The 24207-nt window shown below is 47.4% G+C and overlaps 1 protein-coding gene across 2 annotated transcripts in view; it reads right to left on the bottom strand.

The window, feature by feature from the left end:
- The window catches only part of UBASH3B (ubiquitin associated and SH3 domain containing B), a gene marked incomplete at both ends in the record, with an annotated part of 157967 nt that overhangs the window by 18882 nt on the left and 114878 nt on the right, over nucleotides 1–24207 (bottom strand). The window contains 5 exons of one of the 2 annotated variants that reach the window (XM_080692837.1): nucleotides 5593–5801; nucleotides 12201–12370; nucleotides 16977–17175; nucleotides 20095–20281; nucleotides 21673–21726. In XM_080692837.1, coding sequence (XP_080548963.1) covers nucleotides 5593–5801; nucleotides 12201–12370; nucleotides 16977–17175; nucleotides 20095–20281; nucleotides 21673–21726 — 819 coding nt within the window. Of the gene's footprint in view, nucleotides 1–5592; nucleotides 5802–12200; nucleotides 12371–16976; nucleotides 17176–20094; nucleotides 20282–21668; nucleotides 21727–24207 lie in introns of both variants that reach the window. The other variant, XM_080692836.1, reaches the window with a different exon arrangement.

Raw genomic sequence — 24207 nt, forward strand, 5'->3', positions numbered from 1 at the left:
AAACAGGGTCTCACTAAGTTGCCAAGTGCCTCACTAAGTAGCTGAGGCTGTCCGTGAACCGCGATCCTCCAGTCTCAACCTCCCAAATGCTGGGATTACAAGTGTGCACTACCACGCCTGGCTTGAAAAGAACTTTTCGTATTCCATCATCATCAAGCTAATTGGTTGTTAATATTTTTTTTTTCTGAAGAATTCTATGATTCTAACCCTTTAGCCCCACCCCCTTTCAGAAATGGGCCTTTTTGACCACGAGTGAGAGGCTCATTCTATTTATAAGCAAAGGTCTCTGAAGCATCAAACCCAGAAAATTGATTACCAACCCTTGTGTATATCAGAACCACTGGGGGACCTTTAAAAAAAAATCCCTTTCACCAGGCCCTCCGCTGCATAGACTGTGGCCCAGGAGTGTGGGGTGGGGATCAGGAACTTTCTGTTTAACAAAGCTGCACCAGTAAGTCTAATCTGTAGCCAGAGGAAACCTGTTATGGGAAACTTTAAGTAGCTATAGCCCAAGGAGCTCGCATGCTGTTTGCCTTCACTTTAAACCGAGGCCCTCCCCAACATCACACAGTTGAAGAAAATCCAGGCTCCCTGTCTGACTCATCAAAGCTGCAGGGCTTGAAATGTCTGGACTCTGGGATCACACTGACATCTCGCCTGCAAGTCTAATTTCTGCATCCCAGCTGGGAAGACATGGGAAGAGTCCTTTCTCTTTCCCCTTTTTATTTTTATTTATTTATATATATTTGCAGTATCGGGGATGGAACCCAGGGGCATTCTACCTCCCAGCTATACCCCAGCCCTATTTTTTATTCTTTATTTTGAGGTCTCATTGAGTTGCTGAGGGTCTAAGTAGCTGAGCTGGCGGTGAACCTGTGATCCTCCTGTCTCAGCCTCCTAAGTACTGGGATTACAGACGTGGCGACGCTCTTCCCGTCTTGCCAGGGAGATTGTCCTGTCCCTTCTCAACTGTCACTGGACTTGAAAGACCTGACTCTGTCTGGGGCAGCTTGGGCAGTCAGTTCCAAGAAGACAATAGAGGCCGTATATTGAGATTGGGGTAAGAAGGAAGGCAGGCAGACATGGGTACCTGTCTAACTCCTGCCTACAATCCACAGAAGGGCCAGGTAGCTACTGTGCTCAGAGGACACAATGGGGATTCATCAAGCAGCAAATCCTTGGGCACTCAGAACCTGTCCAGACTCTCCAGCTGGGCAGTGAGGAAACATGTGCTTAGGAGGGACCCAGAGACCTGAGAAGCACGGGCAGAAAGGGTGTGCAAGACCTGGAGCCCAACTCTGCCCGCTGCCTGGATCGGATCCCCTGCAACTTCTCCTCCAACCCACCAGGTGGGGCTAGAGGCCAGCCTACCTAGGCCCGCCATCTTTGGTTAAGAGCCAGAGAAGGTGTCTCAAAGCACAGCTGGCTCCACCTCTTGGGTTCCTTCCACCTTTGGGGATAAACCGCAAAGCTCAGTTTATCTATAGGACCTTTCTTTTGGGAGAGATATTTGATTTGATGAACATGGAAATAAGGCCTGGGAAGACAGAATCATCCTAACACTAATGGTCATTTTATTTATTTTATTTTATTTTTGTGGTACTGGGGATTGAAAGCTGGGGCATTTTAACTCCAAGATACATATGTAACCCTATTTTATTTTTACTTTGAAACAAGTTCTCGCTAGGCTTCTGAAAGTCTCACTACCTGATGAAGCTGTCCTTGAACCTGCGACCCTCCTGTCTCTGCCTCCCAAGTACTGGGATTACAGCCCTGTGCCACCGAGCCTGGTTAATGACCATTTTATAGTCAATGCTGTGATTATTTTTTGGGGGGCGGGGGTTACTGGGGATTGAACCCAGAGGATTCTATCTCCGAGCTACAACCCCAGCCCTGTTTTTTATTCTTTATTTTGAAACAGGGTCTCACTAAGTTGCCGAGAGCCTCACTAAGTATCTGAGGCTGGCTGCGAACCCATGATCCTCTTGTCTTAGCCTCCCAAGAACTAGGACTACAATGTGTGCCACTACGCCTGGCTTCAGTGCTGTGATTTACCTGACACGTACCCATGTGAAGCTCAGCCCTTTATCACAGTCTCCTGGGCACTCAGAGTTGAGTGCAATTATCATCTCCTGTGTGTGTGTGTGTGTGAGTGTGTGTGTGTGTGTGTGTGTGTGTGTGTGTGTGTGTTGCTGGGATGGAACCCAGGGGCTTTCTACCTACAAGCTACACCACCAGACCTATTTTATATTTTTATTTGGAAATAGGGTCTCACTAGGTTGCTGAGAGCCTCACTAACTAAGTAGCAGACTGGCTTTGAACCTGTGCAATCCTCCTGTCTCATCCTCCCAAGCACTGGGATTACAAGCGTGCGCCACCACGCCCGGCCTATCATCTCCATTTTTTTTTTCCGGTGGTACTGAGGGTGGAACCCAGGGGCTTTCTACTTCTGGGCTATACTCCCAGACCTTTTTTATATTTTATTTTGAAACAGGGTCTCACTAAGCTGCTGAGAGCCTCACTAAGTAGCTGAGGCTGGCTTTAAACCTGTGTGATCCTCCTGTCTCAGCCTCCCAAGCGCAGGGGATTACAAGCATGCGCCACCACGCCCGGCCTATCATCTCCATTTATTAGAGGAGGAAACAGGGGCTCGGAGAGGTAATGGAATAAGCCAAGGTTGCACAGCTGGTCAGCAGGAGAGTCAGGATTTAGATCTAAGACTACTGGAATTAGAGCTCATTTTTTTTTTCTTTGTGGTACCGGGGATGGAATATAGGGGCAGTCTACCTCTGAGTTACACTCCCAACCCTTTTTATTTTTTATTTCGAAACAGGATCTGGCTAAGTTGCTGAGGCTGGCCTTGAACCTGTGATCCTCCTCTCTCAGTCTCCCAACTACTGAGAATACAGGGGTGCACCACTGTACCTGGCCACAGGTCTCTTTCTTACTAGCAGGGCTACATGTGGGAGAAGAGAGCATGTGGGAAGGCTGCTAATCTTGGGAGCCCTCTATCCAAACCCACTCTTCCCCCACTTGGAGGTCAGGCTGAAGCATGGTGAACCCACGTGACTTCAGTTAATGGGACACAGGGAGGTCTGGGTTTCTTCTCCTTTTACACCTGTAGTCCTAGTACTCAGAAGGCTGAGATAAGAAGATGGCAGGTTCGAAGCCACTCTCAGCAACTTAGTATTTAAAAAAAATAAAAAGCTGAGCGTGGTGGTGCACGCTTGTAATCCCCGTAATTGGGAGGCTGAGACAGGAGGATCGCACAGGTTGGAAGCCAGCTACAGCTACTTAGTGAGGCTCTCAGCAACTTAGTGAGACCCGTTTCCAAATAAAATAGAAAATAGGTCTGGGAGTATAGCCCGGAAGTAGAAAGCCCCTGGGTTCCACCCCCAGTATCACAAAATAAATAAATAAATAAATAAATAAATACATAAATAAATAAATAAGAGTTGGGGTTGTCACTGAGTAAATGCCCCTGGGTTCAACAGAGGTGGGAGTTTAGATTGGTCAGGCGAGTCATCTTTCAGCTGTTTGTTCCTCTACTTGGTCATGTGTCACTAAATGGCGGGCGCACTCTGCGGCGAGTACTTGGAGGCTTCCTCTTTGCGCAGCATGGCGGTGTCCTTGAGCTAAGCAGTGTGACTTTCCCGAGCCCCTATCCTCTATGCATTGCATTGTTGACGGAAACACGATGCGACACCTATATTTTGCTTTTTTGTTTTTGTAGGACAAAATAGTAACTTTGGAAACCCAACTTACGGACTTTGATCTTCAGAAACATTTCTGGAAAAGTCAATGTCTGGGTGGGTCTGGCCCTCCAAGGCTGGATATTTGTGGCGGGTGAGGGGAGAGTGGGGAGGAGAAAAAGTGGGATGGAAGGCAGAGGAAGGAATTGTGGGGAACTGTGGGTGGGGCTCTTAAGGAAGAAAATGTTCTCTCCCATCTCGGGGTTTGCTTGTTGCTGGGGGGGCAAGGGATCTTTTCTCCTTTTCTCTCTCCCAGCAAAACATTTCTTTCCTTCTTGTTTTATTTATTTATGTTTTGGTGGTACTGGGGGTGGAACCCAGGGACTTTCTACCTCCATGCTATACTCCCAGACCTATTTTATACTTTATTTGGAAACAGGGTCTCACTAAGTTGCTGAGAGCCTCACTAAGTAGCTGAGGCTGGCTTTGAACCTGTGTGATTCTCCTGTCTCAGCCTCCCAAGCGCTGGAATTACAAATGTGCGTCACCACGCCCGGCTTCCTTCTTGTTTTAAACTGTTGGTGCAGAGGATCTGAACCCAGGGGCATTCTACCTCAAAGCTTTACCCTCAGCCACTTTTTAGATTTTAATTTAATTTAATTATGCTACTGGGGATTGAACCCAGGGGTATTCTACCTCTGAGCTACACTCCAGCCCTATTTTTTATTATTTATTTTGAAAGAGGGTCTCATTAAGTTGCAGAGGGCCTCACTAAGTAGCTGAGGCTGGCTGCAAACCTGGATCCTCCTCTCTCAGCCTCCCAAATGCTGGGATTACAAACATGTGCCACCACACCCAGCTCTTTTTTTTTTTTTTTTTTTTTTTGTGGGTCTGGGGATGGAACCCAGGGGCATTTGACCTCTGAGCTACACCTCCTTCCCAATTTTTATTCTTAATTTTGAAACAGGGTCTCACTGAGTTGTGGAGGGCCTCACTAAGTAGCAGAGGCTGGCCGCAAACTGTGATCCTCCAGTTTCAGCCTCCCAAATTCTGGGATTACAAACGTGTGCCACCACACCCGGCTTCTCTGCTTCTTTTTTATGGCAGTAATAACAACGTGGGCCATGGTGCAGCTGCCTTCAGGGCTTCCACCTCTCTCCACGTGGCCACACGACAAAAACAAAGGAAAACCAGAGCAGCACTTACACTCTGGCCAGGGGCCCGGACATGCCAGGGAAGGGCTGGCTGCCGAGATGAAGAAAGAGAAGGTGGCTTTATGGGGCAAGCTGGGCATCTAACACGGGCCACTCCAAACGTGGACCCAGTGTGGGTTGGGACAAAGCTGTGGATTGGGGATGGGTGAAATACTGTCATCTAAAGAAAGGGGGCAGTGGCCTGTCTCCTCAGGCAGCCCTTGTTGTCTAGGCACACAGGAGCTCAGTCTGAGAACTTGCTCCAGGCCACCTAGAACCAGGGTCCTGAAGGCCCTTCACTATTGGTCTGGCTGGCAGGGTAGGGATCTGCCTGGCTGCAGCAAGGAGTCAGAGCAACATGGGTAAGGACCCAGGAAAGAGGGACTGAAGTCCTACAGTAGTGAAGACCCAGCCCTGGCGGTGGCCACCCTTCTCCCAGAAAGATGGACCCCAGGCTGCTGCCTCAGAGACTCAGGCAGATGGCAATACCATCAAATGGGGCTGGAGCGCGGCATGACAGTCACATCTCATCTCTCCCATGCCTCCAGGCAGCGCGCCTCCCTGGCGCCTGGAACCCACCAAGCCTTCTTCCCCAAGGGCTCCATTTACCACTGCCCTGGAGGCACAGGAGGAAGCCCTTTCCCCTGTCACCTCCTGAAATCAGCTGTGGCGCCGAGGCAGCGGGCGAGGGCGTGGCTCCTGCTTACCCGTGGAATATCCAGGTGCTGCACTCGTCTGCCTTGGTGATGTAGTTCTCGGGCAGGAGCCCAGAGCAGCCTGTGGTGAGGGACGTGCCGTAGATCCAGCCCTCACTGGTGCTGGTCTGCTCCATGGGCGACATGAAGATGAAGTCTCCGGGGACCAACTCCAGCTCATCGTCATTCTGCGGGGTGTAGGGGTAGATCACCTGTAATGTCTGCAAAGGGAAGAGAGGCGCAGTGAGAACCTCGTCTATTCACTTGGGCCTCTGTAGGGTCGCATCTGTGCGCTCCGTGAGTTTGCAGATGTGGGCATGCGCAGGAGCCCCTGGGGCGCAGCAGCTGGAGTGGTCCTGGATTCTGGTCAGAAAGCTCAGGTCTGGTCCAGAGTTTATGTATGAGTCTGCCTGGTGCTCCTGGATAGTTCCTGACTTTTCTCAGGGCCTGTCCTCCTTTCCTATCAGGATTTAGATAGGATTTTTGGAAACTCATATGAAAGCTAGAAAGCTCGTCAGTCACGGGGCTGGGACCGGGTGCCCCGCTTCATCTGCTGTGGTGGGTACCAGCTCAGGCACGGGAAAATCGACTCTCGCGAGTGTCAATAGTATGGGAAAATATTTCCTATTTGTTTCCCGGAAGACACTGAGATGGAGAGTGTTTTCACAGCTTTTCCTAATGTTCCAAAACTGAGCGACAGGCAACATATTCTGGTTCCAATGTTAAGATTTTTAACCTTATTTGGCCTTGATTTCCTCATCTGTAAAACAATACCTGGTCTATAAAAATTAAATAAGACAACCTAAGACAGTTCCTTAGGACAGAGCCTTATACACAGAAGGGGCATTATTCCTACTGAACTAGGATCATTTAAGTAATGCCTACGCCTATGGATACTACCAAGCTTGACCCTAATCAGCTGGGTGGAGTCTAGGTAACCCACCAGAATGTGTTATAAAGAAAGAATTTTCTTCTGGAAACTTATAATGAAAAGAACCAGGAAAATGTGATTGATCTCAGAAGAAGTTGATAATGCATAGAACTCCTTTGTTCCCGGGTTCCCCTGTTCCTTTCACTAATTCTTACCCCAGCATGTCATGGCTCTAGATCTGCCTGTTATGTTTGCCTCCCTTTCCCTTCTCCTGCTCCTCTGCCTCATATGTATATAGGCAAATAAACGAGAAAAGTTTCTGCTGGGTTGTTTATTTATTTATATATTTTATTTTTTGCTGTTCTGATGATGGAACCCAGGGGCATTCAACCTCTGAGCTACAAGCTCTGCCCTATTTTTTATTCTTTATTTTGAAACAGGGTCTCACTGAGTTGCATGGGGCCTCACTAAGCAGCTGAGGCTGGCCACGAACCACGATGCTCCGGCCCCAGCCTCCCGAATGCTGGGATTACAAGCGTACATCACTATGCCCGGCTGGTTGTTAATTTAAATAAAGAAAACAAGCCAGGTGCAGTGACACATACTTGTATCCCAGTCCTTGGGAAACCGAGACAAGAAGATCATAGATTCAAGGCCAGCCTCAGGAACTTAGCAAGACCCTGTTCAAAAAATTTAAAAAATTTTGCTATCCATTCATCTGTTGATGGTGATCTGGGTTGGTTCCATATTTTGGCTATTACAAATTGTGCTGCTATGAACATAGGTATGCATATGTTGCTGTATTTCTCTGAATTCAACCCCTTTGGAAAGATACCCAGGAGTGGTATAATAGCTGGATCATATGGTGGATCTATTCCCACCTTTCTTAGGAATCTCCACACAGATCTCCATAGTGGTTGAACTAGTTTGCATTCCCACCAACAGTGTAAAAGAGTTCCTCTTTCCCCACATCCTCTCCAGCATTTGTTGTTATTTGATTTCTTTATGCTTGCCACTCTGACTGAAGGATACCAGTGGGACTCCAGATATTGGAGGGGAAATACTAGCTAAGTTTGAATGGTAAGATAGAAGAGGAGGAAGGCCGATCTTGATTAATGAGGGTCTACACCTGAACATGTGTAAAATTTATGAACAAGACATGTTCATTGGTGGGACATCCATTGGTGGGAGGGGGGAAGGGAAAATGGGGGTGGGGGGAAGAGGGCACCAAATATAGTTTAAATGTATACTATTTATGTTCAATAAAAAAATTGAAAAAAAATTAAAATTTTAAAAAGGGCTAGGAGTATAGCTCAGAGGTAGAATGTCCCTGGGTTCAATCCTCAGTACAAAACAAAAAACAAAATAAAAACAACAAACCAGGAAATCTCTGGCATCTCAAAGCTGCTGAGCCACAGAGACTAACATTCTTGTTCCTTGAAAGGGTGGAGGGAGGTGGCAAGTTACCCTATACAAGTCTGAACTCACGCTCCTCCTGGCTAAGGAGGGCTCTGGTTCCGAAGCGCCTTTCACTTGAAAACCTCAAGCAACTCAGAGAGCTGACCCTTTGTCTGGCCATGTGGAGAGTGAGTGTACTATCTCTCCTGGGAGAACCCAGGAGAATCAAAGCTCAGTAAAGGTTGGAGACCATCTGTTTCAAACAGAGTAATAAAACAATAAGTAGCTTTGATTTATTGAATGAACAATAGAAGAATCACAGTATTTCTCACATCTAAAATTAAAGGGGGAGCTGGAGATATAACTAACGGGTACCTGCTCAGCATATTTGAGGCCTTGGGTTCAATCCAAGCATCAACCATAGACAATGAACTGGGCGTGGTGGCGCACACCTGCAATCCCAGTGCTTGGAAGGCTGAGACAGGAGCATTGCAGGTTTGAGACTAGCTTCAGCAACTTAGTGAAAACTTGTTTCAACATAAAAAACAATAAAAGGCTAAGGTGTAGTCTAGAGGTAGAACACCCCTGGGTTCAATCCCCAAGATCGATCAATCAATCAATCAAGTAATAACTGGGACCCAAGTCCTCTGATCTTTCCTGTTTCCCCAAAAGCAGTTGAAAAAACTCAGCCTAAGTTCGAGGGATATCAGGACACATATCTAGTTTGTACCACACCTTGCTCATTCTTTTGTTTTCTGTTGACTGTCTGCCAGTAAGAATTCTCATCTATCTTGTATAGGTCTTTCCTTGATTACACTACACTGGGACTAAACTCAGTTTGCCGGCCAGTGGGTTAGTGGGCAGACAGCAACTGAACCTCGTTGCCTTTGAAGTCTTTCTTATTCTTAGGAGCAATTAAGAGGAAGCAATTTTTCTGCTGAACCTGCCCCGGGACAGGTGTTATGTTACAGCCTCTCTAGACATCCTCTTATTTAGTCCTTGTAACAGTGCAGTGAACTCATCATCACCATTTTACAGAAGTGAAAACCAAGGCCTGGCGCGTCATATAAGGAAGGAGTCAAGGTAGATGTGACCATCTGCTAAGTGAGCGGTGCTAGAATATGAGGCCAGAATTTGAACTCCTTCCTTCCTCGAGATTTCTATTTGGCATAATCAGCCATGTGGGCAAGCCCATGCACAGTACCAACAGGCATCTCTAAGTCCAAATCCATGGAGAATCTAGAGCCACTGAGGGGTGAGACCCTGCAGTTTTCCTGAGTGAGTGTCCTTGCCTAAACCAATCTCCTTCTTTAGACATCTGTCCCCTCCCTGGAACAGTCAATCAGCTGACCTCTGGAGACAGTGAGAAGGAGGAAGGCCTGAGCGTGGCATGAGCCAAAGGAGGCAGATAAGACCAAGACTTCAGGGGGAGGATCTCGTCTGAAGGTACTCAGGAGTGCTTTATCAGAAGGAACAGTAATAAATATGCTTTTACAAATACGAGATAAAAGAGGCCAAGTTATTTTTAGAAAATAACTCACGTGGGCTCTCGCTGCCTCTCTCCTTCTGGGCCAGATGAGCGGAATGTGGGTCAGGCAGAAAAGCAATTACCCCGAGTTAACTGGAGGGCAGTGTTGATTAGAGGACGCGCCTGGTAAAATTCCATCGCCACCTTCTTCTCTTAGAAAGGTAACTTCGCAGAGACCACCAGCAGGCAACCCTGGATTTGTCCCCATAAAGAGTGCACACCCTTCTCATTATCGTTAGGGATCATTCTAAGTGGTTCCCAGAGATGCCAGAATTCTTAAGCAAGCCCAGATCCAGTCTGCCTAATCTATCTTTACAGAAACTGGCTTTACAGAAACCAGCATCAAATGTTGTGGAAAGGAGGACGCGACATTCCCCGGAGCAAAGTAAGGTGAGGCTACAGGTCCCTGACACCCACAGGGAGCCGTGGCCCATCCGAAGCTTCAGTTCATGGGCTCACGCTTCTCAATGCTTCCAAAACAGCTAGGCTGCCTGTTCTCAATCCTGAGGCTCTCTGTTTTTCATAGAAAAAAAAAAAAAAAGGACTAAAATAAGTTGGGTATGGCAGTGCAGGTCTGTAATCTGAGTACTTGGGACACTGAGACAAGGGGATCCAGGTTCAAGGTCAGCCTCAGTAATGTAGGGAAACTCAGCAACCTAACAAGGCCCTGTTTCAAAACAAAAAATAAAATAAGACTAGGGATGTAGATCAGAGGTAGAAGGCCTCAGGGTTCATTCCCAAGTACCAAAAAGGGTGAGAGTGGGGGAAGAAAGAAAGAAAAAGAAAAGCCTAAAAAGAGATGTTTAAGAGGTTATATGAACTAACAAAAATCTCAGTTCTTTTGCTGTTGGAAGGTTGGGAAATAAATGTAAATATTGCTTAAATGTTGTTAAATTGGAAGACAAAATTTCATCTAAGGGTGGTAATACTCCATTATCCGCTTCATTCCAAGACCCCCCAAAATGCCTGAAATTTCAGATAATATCTCTCTCTTTATCTTTCTCTATATGTATATATACGTATACATATATGTATGTGTGTATGTGTATATGTATATGCTTATATGTACACTATGTTTTTTCCTATACATACATAGCTATGATAAAGTTTAATTTATAGCTTAGGAACATTAAAAGATCAATAATAGTAATGAATCATAAAATAGAATAGTTATAACAATGTGATGAAAGGTGGGTGTGGTGGTGCAGACTTGTAGCCCCAGCTACTCAGGAGGCTGAGGCAGGAGAATCACTTGAGTCTAGGGGTTCAAGACCGTCACTATGTATGGACAATACAGAGTGAGATCCCCATCACAAAACCCAAACCCAAAGCATTATATTGTAATGAAAGTGGTATAAAGATTTAAGGATTGTTCATTTCTGGAATTTTCCATTTAATAATTCAAAATTGCAAATGGCCTCAGGTCACTGAACGCACAGAAAGATGCACTGTGGACCAAGGGGTGGGGGATACTGTCTGTGGTCTTCTTCTAGGTGGGTTGCCCATGTTCATTGATCAAAATATTTGAGGGGATTAGCTTCAGCTCTGGTCCTCAACTGCCCTTTAGCTTTGGACCAGAAAGTTCATCTCTGTGTGTCAGGTTCTCCTTCAGGACAAAAAGGACAAAATTCCTCTTCTAAGATGGCACATAACTGAGTGCAAAGTAATCTTGCTTCTCTCCAAGGAAAGATGCTGGGCTTTTACCCATCTGTCTGTCTACAGTAAGATCCAGCTGTCTCACGCTTGCCGTTGGGATGCATAAAAATTATCACAATGACTCCTCTGAGTTTTCCTTTCAGATCTGTTTGTCCTCAAAGTTCCTTGAGGGCAAGACCACATTCAAACAATTTTAGCCTATGATCCCAATGACTTGGGAGACTGAGGCAGGAGTATCACAAGTTTGAGGCCAACCTCAGAATACAAATACACATAAAAATAAAAAATAAAAAGGGTTGAAGATGCTGGGTGTGGTGTTGCATGTTTGTAATCCCAGTACTTGGGAGGCTGAGACAAGAAGATTCAGGTTCATGGCCAGCCTCAGCTACTTAGTGAAGCCCTGTTTCAAAATAAAGAATAAAAATCGAGCTGGGGGTGTAGCTTGGAGGCAGAATGCCCCTGGGTTCAATTCCCAGCACTACAAAAAGGAAAAAAAGGGGCTGAAGACATAGTTCAGTGGTAGAGCCTCCTGGGTTGAACACTCCTGGGTTCAGTTCCCAATATTCAATCAATCAATCAATCAATCAATCAATCAGTAAAAATGCAAGTATATTCTATGGACCTTAAGATACTAGCAAATGCCTGTTTATTGTGTTTTCTATCAACATAAAAAATTTACATACCAAGCTGGGCGTGGTGGCGCACACTTGTAATCCCAGTACTTGGGAGGCTGAGACAGGAGGATCACAGTTCGCAGACAGCCTCAACTACTTAGTGAGGCTCTCCGAAACTTAGTGAAACCCTATTTGAAAATAAAGAATGAAAAATAGGGTCGGGGGTACAGCTCAGAGGTAGAATGCTCCTGAATTCAATCCCCAGTGCCACAAAAAATCTACATATTTTCTACCTATTCTCCTTTTTATTCCTATGTCCCCCCCAATAAGGTTGGCAGGACAGAAGGACCATGGAGGAAGGGACCACTTGGGACCTGGAGGGGACGGAAGCTGCCCAAAGCCTCCAGGCAGTGGGCAGAGCCCGGGCTCCTGGTCAGGGGCTTTGTCGCTGCTCCCCTTTTGTCCCCACCGCCCTACAGCATCCAGAGCAAGAGCTTCTGGCTCAGATCATCACCTTGCAAGGGCAGCACCTGGAGCTACAGCGAGACATTACCTCGTGATTGGCAAATCGGATATCCCGGGAGAAGATGGTGGCTACCCAGTCGCAACCTAGCTTGACGTCGATGTTCTGGGCTAGTTTCTCAAGGGTGGGCAGGTGGCTAGCCTGGAAGTGGTACGCCAGGGTCACATGCAGCTGCTTCTTGTGAGGCTCCACGTGGACTTCTGGGAAAAGGAAGCAAAAGGTCAGTGACGAGAATACGGCAATCACGGTAGTGGTAGAGAGGTAAGAGGGTACACGGAATGCACCCTGATTTAGTCTGCCTCCCAGATAACAAAGACTGGGGTCCGGCTAGCTTTTGTACTTTAAGTGGGAGAGAATCATCTACTTTCCAGGATATAATAATGAAGAATATGGAACTAGAAGAAATTAGAGAATTCCGGAAATATAGAGCCTTGGTCAAAAGTCATATAAAGAATTCATGGAGCTGGGCATGGTGGCACACACTTGTAATTCCAGTTCTTGAGAGGCTGAGATAAGAGTATTGAAGGTTCGAAGACAGCCTCAGCAATTTAGACTCTCAGCGACCTAGTAAGAGCCCATTTCAAAACAAAAAATAAAAGAGCTGGGGGTGTACTCAAGAGAATACCTCTAGGTTCAATTCTCTGTAACACACACACACACACACACACACACACACACACACACACACACAGATAGAGAGAGAGAGAGAGAGAGAAGAATTCATGAGCTGGGCATGGTGGCGCACATTTGTAATCCCAAATCCTAGTATTTGGGAGGCTGAGACAGGAGGATCATGGTTTCAAAAAATAAACAGGCCGGGCGTGGTGGCACACGCTTATAATCCCAGCATTCGGGAGTCTGAGACAGGAGGATCATGGTTCGCGGACAGCCTCAGCTACTTAGTGAGGCCTCTGCAACTCAGTGAGACCCGGTTTCAAAGTAAAGAATAAAAAATAGGGAAGGAGGTGTAGCTCGGAGGTTGAATGACCCTGGGTTCCACCCCCCAGACCTGAAAAAAAAAAAAAAAACAGTAAGAAATAGGGCTGGGGGGGGGAATGTAGAATGCCTCTGAGTTCCAGCCCCAGTACTGCAAAAAAGAAAAAAAAAGAAGGAAGGAAGGAAGAAAGGAAGAAAAGAAAGAAAGGAAGAAAGAAAGAAAGAAAGAAAGAAAGTATTACTCATGGCCAAGATAAAACTGGAAGTTGAGTCTTTGAATTTTAAGTACTCTTCCTGACAGGGTGCAATGGCACATGCTTGTAATCTCAGTACTTGGGAGGCTGAAACAGGAGGATCACAGGTTCAAGACCAGCCTCAGCAACTTAGTGAGACTGAGTGTGTAGGGCTGGGTGTGGAGCTCAGAGGTAGAACACCCCAGGGTTTCATCCCCAGCAACACACACACACACACACACACACACACACACACACACACACACGACTTCTCTGTTGTGCTATGTAGCATTTCTCCACAGAAATGTGGAAGATGTTTGTCTTTTGTTTCCCTGAATTTCTGGGCAGCATATTATCTGGGTTCTCAGTGCTTGTTTCATGAGTGGCTGACTTGAATGAGTCTCCTTAAGTCACCTAGAAGGGAAAATGATACCACATCTACTTGCTGGAGGAATCTGGGTGTGCCCATAACTCCAGAATATCAAGTTCTAGGGTAAAGACCCAGTGGCCTGCTTTCTACAATGGTAGTAAAAGGGGCAGGAACATGCAGTTCTCAAAACCACCACCGGAGGGGAGCACAAGGGCCCAGCGAGTGAGCAGATTCTTGGAGAGGCCCTGGCTTTCCCAGATTCCCACAAGGAAAGCACCAGGAAGCTGGTCTCCCATTCTGCGTGCACTCTAAGAATCTGCCTCCCATCCAGGCTCACACTGTCTTTTTTAATTTGCGAAGGACTCGGGTTTTGAAGCCACAACATTACTTTGGGTTCTTGTGGGGACTTAGTGGCTCTGTCAATAGCTACTGTGGGATAAAAAAAAAAAAAAGCCATTTCCTTGAGGTTAAGGGATAAGAACAGGAAATAATTTGCCTCTCTGCCAGGATAGCTCTCTAAAACATTCAGTTCTCATGACATGTCAGATTCCACTGAAGACAGAAACTCAAGGCTCCCGAGGAGAAAAGGGGTTCCTGAAGGAGAGGGTGGCCTAAGGAGGCCCCTCCCAGAGCACAGGGAGGTGCTGGGGATCGAACCCAGGCCTCACGCATGCTAACCAAACTCTACCCCTGAGGCCCCAGAAAGTGTCTCGAGAGCCTGAGCACCTTCCGAGAGTAGGTTCTGTGATCTGGAGGTCTATTTGGGGCTTTTCTGGGAAAAAGACACCAAGCAGGAAGGCCCAAGTTTCACCAGGACAGAAAGTTACGGTGGAAGGTACAGAGAGTAAGGGGCGAATCATGCAGCTGCACACAGGTCTTTCCCTCCCTGGACTTCCACAAACCGTTGGGGATGTAAGCTCTGGGTCCCCTCCAGCTCAGCATTTACCCTCTGATCCAGCTGTGTGGTCTCCTCCCCCAATCCTCAGCTCACACCCTCTCCTCTTCTTCCTGCCAGGGTCCTGCCCCCAGTTCCTGGAAAGGCCCTTCCTCCATTTCCCTGGTCAATACCTTCCCTGAAGATGTACCCATTCTTTTTCTTTTTCTTTTTCTTTTTTTTTGTGGAACTGGAGGTTGAACTCTAGGGGCATTCTACCTCTACCTCTGAGCTACATCCCCAGCCCTATTTTTTACTCTTAATTTAAAACAGAGTCTCACTAAGTTGTGGAAGGCCTCAGTAAGTAGCTGAGGCTGGCTGTGAACCTAAGATTCTCCTGTTTCAGCCTCCCAAGTACTGGGATTTCAATCGTGTGCCACCATGCCTAGTTTAAGATGTACCCATCCTACCTGCAAGCAGCTCTCCCTTCTCAGTGCTCAATGATCACACAATGCCTGTATCAGTTTTCCAACTGAGCCTTTGGCCAGGAGGAGCCATTTTTAAATTCTCTTTTCTGTTACCTTCCCCATTGATAAACATACAGTAGCTGTCTAATAAACACCCACCCGTGTGATTTTGTTCTGGAGGGAGCCACCTAGTGATTGCCTATCCAAACTCCATGGCAGAAGGCTCTCCTTGGCTCTGGGAACTTTCTGCACCTGCAGTTAGACAGGAGTACTTCCCTGTAAGCCAATTCCAGGATTCAACAGGAAATCAGTTGGCTTGAACTAAGCTCTCATGAGAAAGGCAGGAGACATTTCCAGCAGGTTACATGTTTGGACTGACTTTTGAGGCTTAGGCTCTCAGCTCGTTGAAGATTATTGACTGGGTGAATTTATTATGATTTACTATGAAGTGGTTCCATACTACTCTGTCTTCTGCTACAGAGTTGTTAGGGAGCTAAATGGAAATGAGCAGGTAGGCAAGATGGGGCGGACCCAGTGGACCTGAAGGAAGGTTAAGCAGGTTAACCTTCTGCCTAGCTGTTGTTAGAGAACCATGGTTAGAAACTACATTCATAACCCTCTACAGGGTTTCACTTGGGCACCAGCACCAGCAGGAGAAGTCTCCGAGGTGGCGAGAGCAGTGCAGATACTCTAATCTATGGCTTGAAAAGAGTCAGTGTGACCTTCCCCAAACGCATATACATTAGGGGAAAAGGTCTCCAGAGTGGATAAAGGCCATGCTGTTTTTCTTTCTTTTTTTGGGGGGAGGGATCTGGGGATGGAACCCAGGGGCATTTGACCTCTGAGCTACACCCCCTGGCCAATTTTTTTATTCTTTATTTTGAAACCAGGTCTCACTGAGTTGCGGAGGACCTCACTGAGTAGCCGGGGCTGTCTGAGAACCGCAATCCTTCTGTCTCAGCCTCCCCAATGCTGGGATTACAAGCGTGCGCCACCACCCCAGGCTCAAGCCATGCTGTTTTTCACTCCTGGAAACAGATGCCCAGACCCTCTCTCTAGAGCTTCTTTGTCCCACGCTGTTTTCCACTTAGAAAGTCCCAGAACTCATTTTCTCTGAACTGCAACCCCTTTTTATCATGGCCGTTTACACTGGCTTCCAGTTTCCCAAATAAACGTCTTCTATTGCCCTCTATGTGCTTTGCATTGAATTCCTTCTCTTGGAAAAAAGAACCAAGAAAGGGATTAGCACCCAGGAACCTGAGGGGTTACTGTCTGGTCATAGATGACGCCAGATCCACACCTGCTGGGGCGCAGAGTCTGGAGGAATCAGGGAGAGTTCCTGTTCTGAACTGGGAGGAGATAGTGGTGGTGCAGAGGGGTACATTAGAGCTGAGTACTGAACGTCACTTGAGTCCTTCGACCTGGCTGTTAGGGAATAAGCGTTGAACAGTCTCCCCAAAGGTTAGCAGAACAAAAGTTTAACATGTTTACAAGGGAGCAGAGGGGTGTGGGGTGTTCTTTGCTGCCTCCAGCCTGCTCCTCTGTAACGGCTACTGTTTCAATCTTAAAGGTTCCCCCAAAGCACTGGTCCCCAGGTGATGGTGCTATTGAGGTGGTGGAACCTTTAAGGGGTGGGGTTAGGCCACTGGGGTGTGCACTTGACGCAGCCAATGGGTCTTCCTCTTTCTCCGCTCCCAGCTTGCCAGGAGGTGGGGAGCTCTTTGCTGGTACCACATGCTCCCACCACGATGGTCAACAGACCAACCAACCATGGGCCTCTGAAACCGCGAGGCAAAATAAACCTTTCTTCCTTTTAAGCTGATTTCTCAGGCTTTTGGCTACCGTGATGGAAACCTAACATAACAACCATCTCCCATTCCCTTGCGCCCCACTCTTTGATCATCAAGGCCCGGGGTCCTTCCTCACCGGTTTTGGATGCAGCCTCTGCCGCAAAGTCGGCGGCAAACTTCTTGAGGACCTCCGCGCTGTCTTCCTTCACGAAGAGGCCGATGAAGTTGGAGGAGGTGTACAGCTCCAGGGGCAGGGGCGCTGAGAACTTGCACTTCCAGCGGCTGACCGTGGTCTGCAGGGCTTCGCCCAGGGCGTCCACCTTGCTGTCCTCGCACTGGTTGGGGACAAAAAGCAGGTTTCGCTGAGAGACTGGGCAGAGAGGTCTGCTGCCACTGAATGCTGGACATCCTTCCCATCTTCAGCCTCCCAGAGGCTGAGGCTGGTGCCCAGTTGAGCATCACTCCTGCCTGTGAGGCAGGAGGGGCCCTGCAGGCACCCGCTGACCCTGACTCAGATCACCCAGCTAGAGATTGCTTATTTATTCACTTTGTGGCACCGGGGATGGAACCCAGGGGCATTCTACCTCTGAGCTACACCCCAGTTCTTTTTATTTTTTTATTTGGACATAGGGTCTCACTAAGACACACACATCGTCCTTGAGCCTACCATCCTCCTGTCTCAGCCTGCCAAGTGCTGGGATTATAGGCGTGTGCCACTCTGGCTCTAACTGGTAGATTCAGCTAAGGAATGTGTCCCTCTTGCCTCCTCCATGAGGCCTTTCCATCCCCCCCCTCCAAATGCAGCAGGTCAGGGCCAAGGAGATGCTGAATGCAGGACACCAAATTTCACTTAAAGAATTCAAGAAAGCTGTTGTACAACATGACGACAGCAAATAAATTGTAGTGGCTACTCGAAAATTGCTGAGAGGAGATTTTAGGTCTGGGGATGTAGCTCAGTGGTATAGTGCTTGCTTAGCATGCCTGAAGTCCATAAAGCCCATGTACAAGGAAAATAGAGGTTTTTTTTTTTTAATGTGTGTGTGGTACTAGAGATTGAACCTAGGAGCAGTCTACCTCCCGGTTACACTTCCAGCCTATTTATTTATTTATTTATTTATTTATTTATTTATTTATTTTTGTGGTTCTGCGGATGGAACCCAGGGACCTTCTACCTCCAGGCTACACTCCCAGACCTATTTTCTATTTTATTTGGAAACAGGGTCTCACTAAGTTGCTGAGAGCCTCACTAAGTAGCTGAGGTGGGCTTCGAACCTGTGCGATCCTCCTGTCTCAGCCTCCCAAGCACAAGGATTACAAGTGTGCGCCACCACGCCCTGCTCCCTCCCTCCCTCCCTCCCTCCCTCTTCCTGCCTGCCTGCCTGCCTGCCTGCCTTTCTTTCTTCTTTCTTTCCAGGTCTGGGGATGGAAACCAGGGGCATTTGACCTCTGAGCTACAACCCCTGCCCTAACTGTTATTCTTTATTTTGAAACCAGGTCTCACTGAGTTGCGGAGGGCCTCACTAAGTAGCTGAGGCTGTCCGCAAACTGGAATACTCTGGTCTCAGCCTCCTGAATGCTGGGATTACAAGTGAGTGCCACCATGCCCGGCTTATTTATTTATTTTGGAAACAAAGTCTTGCTAGGTTGATGAGAGTCTCACTACTTGCTGTGGCTATCCTCAAATCTGCAATCCTCTGTCTCAGCCTCCCAAGTACTGGGATTACAGGTGTGTGAAACCACAGCCGGCTCTGAGAGTAGATTTTAAGAGTTCTCACCACAAATAAATGCAAGGTGTGTGTGTGTGTGTGTGTGTGTGTGTGTGTGTGTGTGTGTACACATATATGGGGATGGTGGAAACTCTAAGAGGTAGAATCCTGGGAAGTGGTAGAACAAATATATATATATATATATATATATATTTGCACTTTTATTATATTTTATATTAACAGATGCACATCACTTGGTGTTTTAATTAGCTTGATTCCACTAATCCACAATGTCAGCACATGTCAGACCATCATGGCATTCACCATAAATATATATTTGTCAATTACAATTTTTTTCTTTGTTGAAAACAAAAGGAGCGGGAGGGACAGGACGGGGGAGAACGAGGCGCGGCGCCTGGAATAAATTGTTGTGTGTTTGTAATGTTTTGCCGCACTGTCTGTACCCTTCCAGTTCCTTTGAGATGAACAAAGTCATCTCTTCTTTCCACCCCCGTGACGCTGGGAAGAAAGGGGCTGAGGGAGGTGACATTGTCCTCCTACCCTCTCAGCACATCGCAAGGAAGAATGAGCGTCTCTAGAAGGCTGGGGCTTTTGAGAAGGATCCTGGGATGACTAAGAGGAAGTGATAATCAATTTAATTTTCACAGTGAGTGGCAAAAGAGAAGGTGTTAGGAACATGTTTTTCACCTATGAGAGGGAGAATATCTGGAAGAAACAGGCAAAATATATATTTTTAAAAATTGCCTCAAAATGCTACTATTTTCCTTTGTCTCGAGTATGCACGGGTAAGTCAACTTTTTCTCTATTATCACTAGGAGCAGAAGCAGATCCATGTATTTAATGTATTAGAGTGTTGTGGATTTAATGTAGTCACTTGAATTTCTGATTATTACAATTTTAGACTAGAACACCGACAGGTGAAAGGAAAGGTACTTTTTCTGGAAAGAACTAGTGAAACAAATCTCAGTGGACAGTGTCTAGAGGGCTTATAAGCTTTCCCCTGATATGGTTTAGACTTTTTTTTTTTTTGGCCTTAGATCCTGAACCCTGGGGCATTCTACCTTTGAGCTATACCCCCAGCCCTAGTTTTAAATTTCAAAACAGGGCCTCACTCAGCTGCTGAAGGCCTTGCTAAGTTGCTGAGGCCGGCCTCAAAGCTGCAGTCCTCCCATCTAGTCTCCCGGGTATTGGACTACAGGTATGGGCCACCAGAGTATAGAACTCTGACCATGACCACGCGTGAAGCTTCATTAGTGACTCTTGGGCTGCCAGGCCACTGAGCCTCCCACAGAGGGCCGGGCTTGTCCCCGGGTCCTGAGGAGCACACACTTGGCAGGGTGCTACTCCAAACCCGCCTGCTGCTGGGCCTTGACAGAGGCAGGGAAGAGGCACTGGGTGAGACCCTCACCGAGGGCCACGCTGACCCCTGGGAGGTTCCTCCGGCCTGGCCAGGGCCCCTAGCTATTTCCACTGTTTTCCTAGGTGGCTCCCACTTTTACTCCAGGTGGGGCGAGGGCTGCGGCTCACCATGAAGAACTGGCAGAGGGTGATGTGGGGGAAGATGTTGTGCGCCTTGTTCTTCCCACAGATCTGCTTCGACTGCTGCCAGAAGTCAGAAAGCTTCTGCGCTAGGGGGCCGGTGGGGCGGAGGTAGAGGACGTACTCCCGGGGCAGAGGGTCATCCAGGAAGGGGTCGCCGACATGGGAGAACAGCCTGTGAGAGAGAAGACAGCCGAGGGGGTCCCGCTGGAGAAGAGGGGTGGGGAGGAAGAGCGGCGAGAGGCAAAGCTGCTGGAGAAGGGTGCTCAGTCGCGCTGTGAGAAACTGCCCTGCAAGCTCACACCTCTAACCAGCTCCAAATGCCTCTTCTGCTCCCCTGCACAGCTCGCCGCCTCCACCCCACAAGTCTCAAAAAACCCCAAAGTGGCTCTCTAGGAGGCGCGCTCGAGCTAACTCCTGCTACTCTCTCCGTCCACCAGGACTGTTCCAGCCGTACCCTCTCCCTCAGTGGGTCAGTCCAAATATGCAGGATGCTCCAGGACTTCTTTTGGGATGGATATCCAGGAACTATAAGTAGGGTATTTTTCTAAATTGATTTTATTTGCACGTGTAAAGTGAATTTTTTTTTTTTTTTTTTTTTTTTTTGGTGGTACTGGGGTTCCTGGAAGCCCTTCTACCTCCGGGATGCACTCCCACGGGCTACACTCCCAGACCTATTTTTTAACTTTTTTTTTTTTAATGTGGAAACAGGGTCTCTTAAGCCTGCGAGGCTGGCTCTGAACCAGCGCGATCCTCCTGTCTCCGCCTCCCAAGCTCGGGGATTACAAGCATGTGCCATCACGCCCGGATGTAAAGTGAATTTTTGGTTTGAGGGAAGTTACTGAGCATTGAACCCAGGGGCATTCTACCTTTGAGCTACACCCCAGCCTCTTTTATTTTTTGTTTTGAGAGAGGGTCTCTAAGTTGCTAAGAGTTTCTCTAGATTCCAAGGCTGGTCTTGAACCTGAGAACCTCTGGTCTCAGCCTCCCAAGTGCTAGGATTACAGGGATGCACTCCCACACTCAGCCTTTAAGTGACTGGAGGTGGGCAGGTTACTGCAGAGGGATCTATCTTGGAAAAACTTTGAATGAGCTGGGTGTGGTGGCACTCACGTGTAATCCCAGTACTTGGGAGGCTGAGCCCGGAGGATTTAAGGTTTAAAGACAGCCTTAGCAAATAGTGAAACTCTCATTATCCTAGCAAGACCCTGATTCAAAATAAAAATAAAATAGGACTGGGGATGTAGCTTGGAGGTGGAATGCTCCTGGGTTCAATCCTCAGTACCACCAAAAAAAAAAAAAAAAAAAAAAAAAAAAAAAAAAAAAAAAAGAAAGAAAGAAAAGAAAGAAAACAAATACTTTCAATGTCTTTAGGAAGCAATGAGGAGAAGCACGTGCTGGGCGGGGGGAGGAGGTGGCTGACTTGATAAACCACCTCTTCACTAGGCCTTTTGGCTTATCTCACCCTGGGAGGGTCCATTTGAGAGAACTGCCCGCTCCTACTCATCCACAAGCACTCACAGGTAATTATATACTATTTCCCCAACTTATTTATTTCATACCAACCAGTCACATGCCGCCTGAACACTTCTTCCTCCTGTGGATGCCAGGGCTTTTTGTCTGCAAGAAAAAAACCCAGATATCTATTGTTAGTATTCTTAGCCTCCTCTTTCCGTTCCCAGGGGCAAGAACAGAGTGTGGAGGAGCCATGTCAAAGCCCGCCTTCCATTCCAGGCCCTCCTCTGGCGCCACCTGACACCTAGGCAGGTCTCCCCTGGGTCCTCTCCAGGTGCGGGGAAGTTGGGACTCCTGACTAATTTCCATGTGATTAGCACTAATTTGCATGCAGCCCTGCAGCCCACAGTCTATTCTCAGCACTTTCCACATTAGAGTCTTATTTTTGCTTCCCTAAAAGTTGTCACGTCTTGGTTTTCTCTCCTCCCTTCTCACCCACTCATTTTTACTGACCCAGATCCCCAAAGAGCGGATTCTTGTTCGCAACACATTGCGTTGGAGGATGGTGCCGGCGGCTACCAAGACGGGGAGCAACCTCCCCACCAGGGTGATTGGGCTTATATCCCTTCATTGCCTTTTTTACCCCCTCTTGCCATCACTGGTCCCAAGCTAGAACTGTCACCTGAGACACTTTTCCAGACATTGTTGGGGACCAGCAACATTGAGTACAAGAGCGTGGATGGAGCGATGCTGTCATCCCGCTTCTGGGAAACAACCCCAAGCTCTAACGGAGGCCCAGCGTCAACAGGATGGCAGTCACAGTGAGGCCTCGGTGTACAGGCACATGATCAGAGCTCTTCTGACAGTATAGACACGTCTCTAGGAGCCAGATGTTTTGGGTTCATCCATGCCTTCAAACTTACGCTTACTCAATAACTATCTAGAATCTTAGCTGTTTTTGTCAGCACTGCATTAGGCTCTGGGAATATAATAATCAAAAAGACTTAAATGGCTCCTATCCTGATAGATATTTCAGTCGAGTAGGCACAGAAACATTAATTGTACGGCTCATTTTTAGTGACACTAGTGGTTCATACAATGGGGAAGCCACAGGGAGGTCTAGCCTGTGTCAGGTGGAGGACTGGGGCTCCGAGGAAGTGGCCTTTGAAAGGAGACCTGCGGGATGTGGATTCATCTGAGTGGGGTGGGCAAGCTGTTCGGTGGTTGCGACGGTAGAACAGACCTAGTCTATCTCCCCGACAGTGAGATACAAAGACGGAGTAGCTGGCGCACATCGGAGCTCTGAAGCACCTGACAGTCTGGGTGACGAGTGAACCGTTCTTGCCCCTGTGCACCACACTGACTCAAATTAAATCGACACTCCTTCCAAGCCTCTTCCCCAATGGTTTGCAGAACCCACCAGCCTTCCTTTTCCTACCTCTGTGTGGAGCAACTAGAATGACTGGTGCTGTGACAGCCTCAGGGTCAGGCAGGAAGGGACCTCTGGGATCACCTATGCGCCCAGCTTCTTTATCTCACACCAGGGAAAACAGGTGGAAAGATGTGGAGAAACCTGCTTGAAGCAGCCTGCTCAAGGAGACAGCTGCATGACAACCAAGCTCTGTTCCACAGCTCCAAGGTAAGTCAAAGATCTTCATTTTCCCCCAGGAAAATCTGAGCATAGGTAAGCAGGGATCAGGGTGAAGAGAGCTGCATCTCTGGTTAGAACAGCACTCTCAAAGCAAGCCTACTACAGTACCACTTGTTTATGGGGATGCAAGACAGACCCTTGGCTTCCCTACAAACAGAAGCTGGTTCAGAAATGCCTAGAAGCTCAGAGACCCCGCCCCACCCCCACACCTCGACAAGGTACAGCTCACCAGACAGCAGAGACCACACACTTAGCACTTGTTCATAGAGAAGCCATGGACCCACAGGAACACACCAGTCAGGGTCTCACAGAGGTTAGAATCTCTGAGGGATTAAATTCACCAAAAAAAGGACCCATTGTTTCAAAAACAATTGGGGAAAGCAGAACAGACAATGTGTTATTTATATGAAGCATCCCATTTCCTATGCCCCTCCTCCCAGTGAAATATATCTGACTGAAATTTAATTTATTTCTTCTGAGGAGCAAGGAGAATCCTCTGGAAGTGAAAGATCTAATTAAGTTATGGTCCCTGTAATTCAAAAGACACATTTTGGAGAGGATTCAAAGAAAAAAAGAACAAGAAAGATAATTAAAGGTTTGGGTGTGATAAAGCTGTGATAAAGGTTAAGAAAATCCAAATTCGCCTTTCTGAAGAAGATGAGCCTGAGAGGCCTTAATTTTGTGGAGGGTTTTCATAGTTGGTGAAAACCTCCTTTCTAAGTGAGGATCAGCCAAAATAAAATAAGCTTTGGCTACAGGACAAAGAGCTCAAGTTAGCTACTGGAAGGAACTTTCTGGAAGTAATATGCCTTACTTTTTTTTTTTTTAAGTTTCTAGAAAGTAGTTATCAATCTGAAAGAGAGGAATGAAAGTCCCTAGGCAGGAGATTGCAGGGAGGGAAACATTTCATTCTCCCTCAGGTCCTGAGCCCCAAGCAAACGGCATCCCCTTCACCCACTGCCAGGCTGGCGAGGATTCAGCTTGACTTTGTTCCC

The sequence above is a fragment of the Muscardinus avellanarius genome (genome assembly GCF_963383645.1).
Source record: "Muscardinus avellanarius genome assembly, chromosome: 1".
Lineage (NCBI taxonomy): Eukaryota > Metazoa > Chordata > Mammalia > Rodentia > Gliridae > Muscardinus > Muscardinus avellanarius.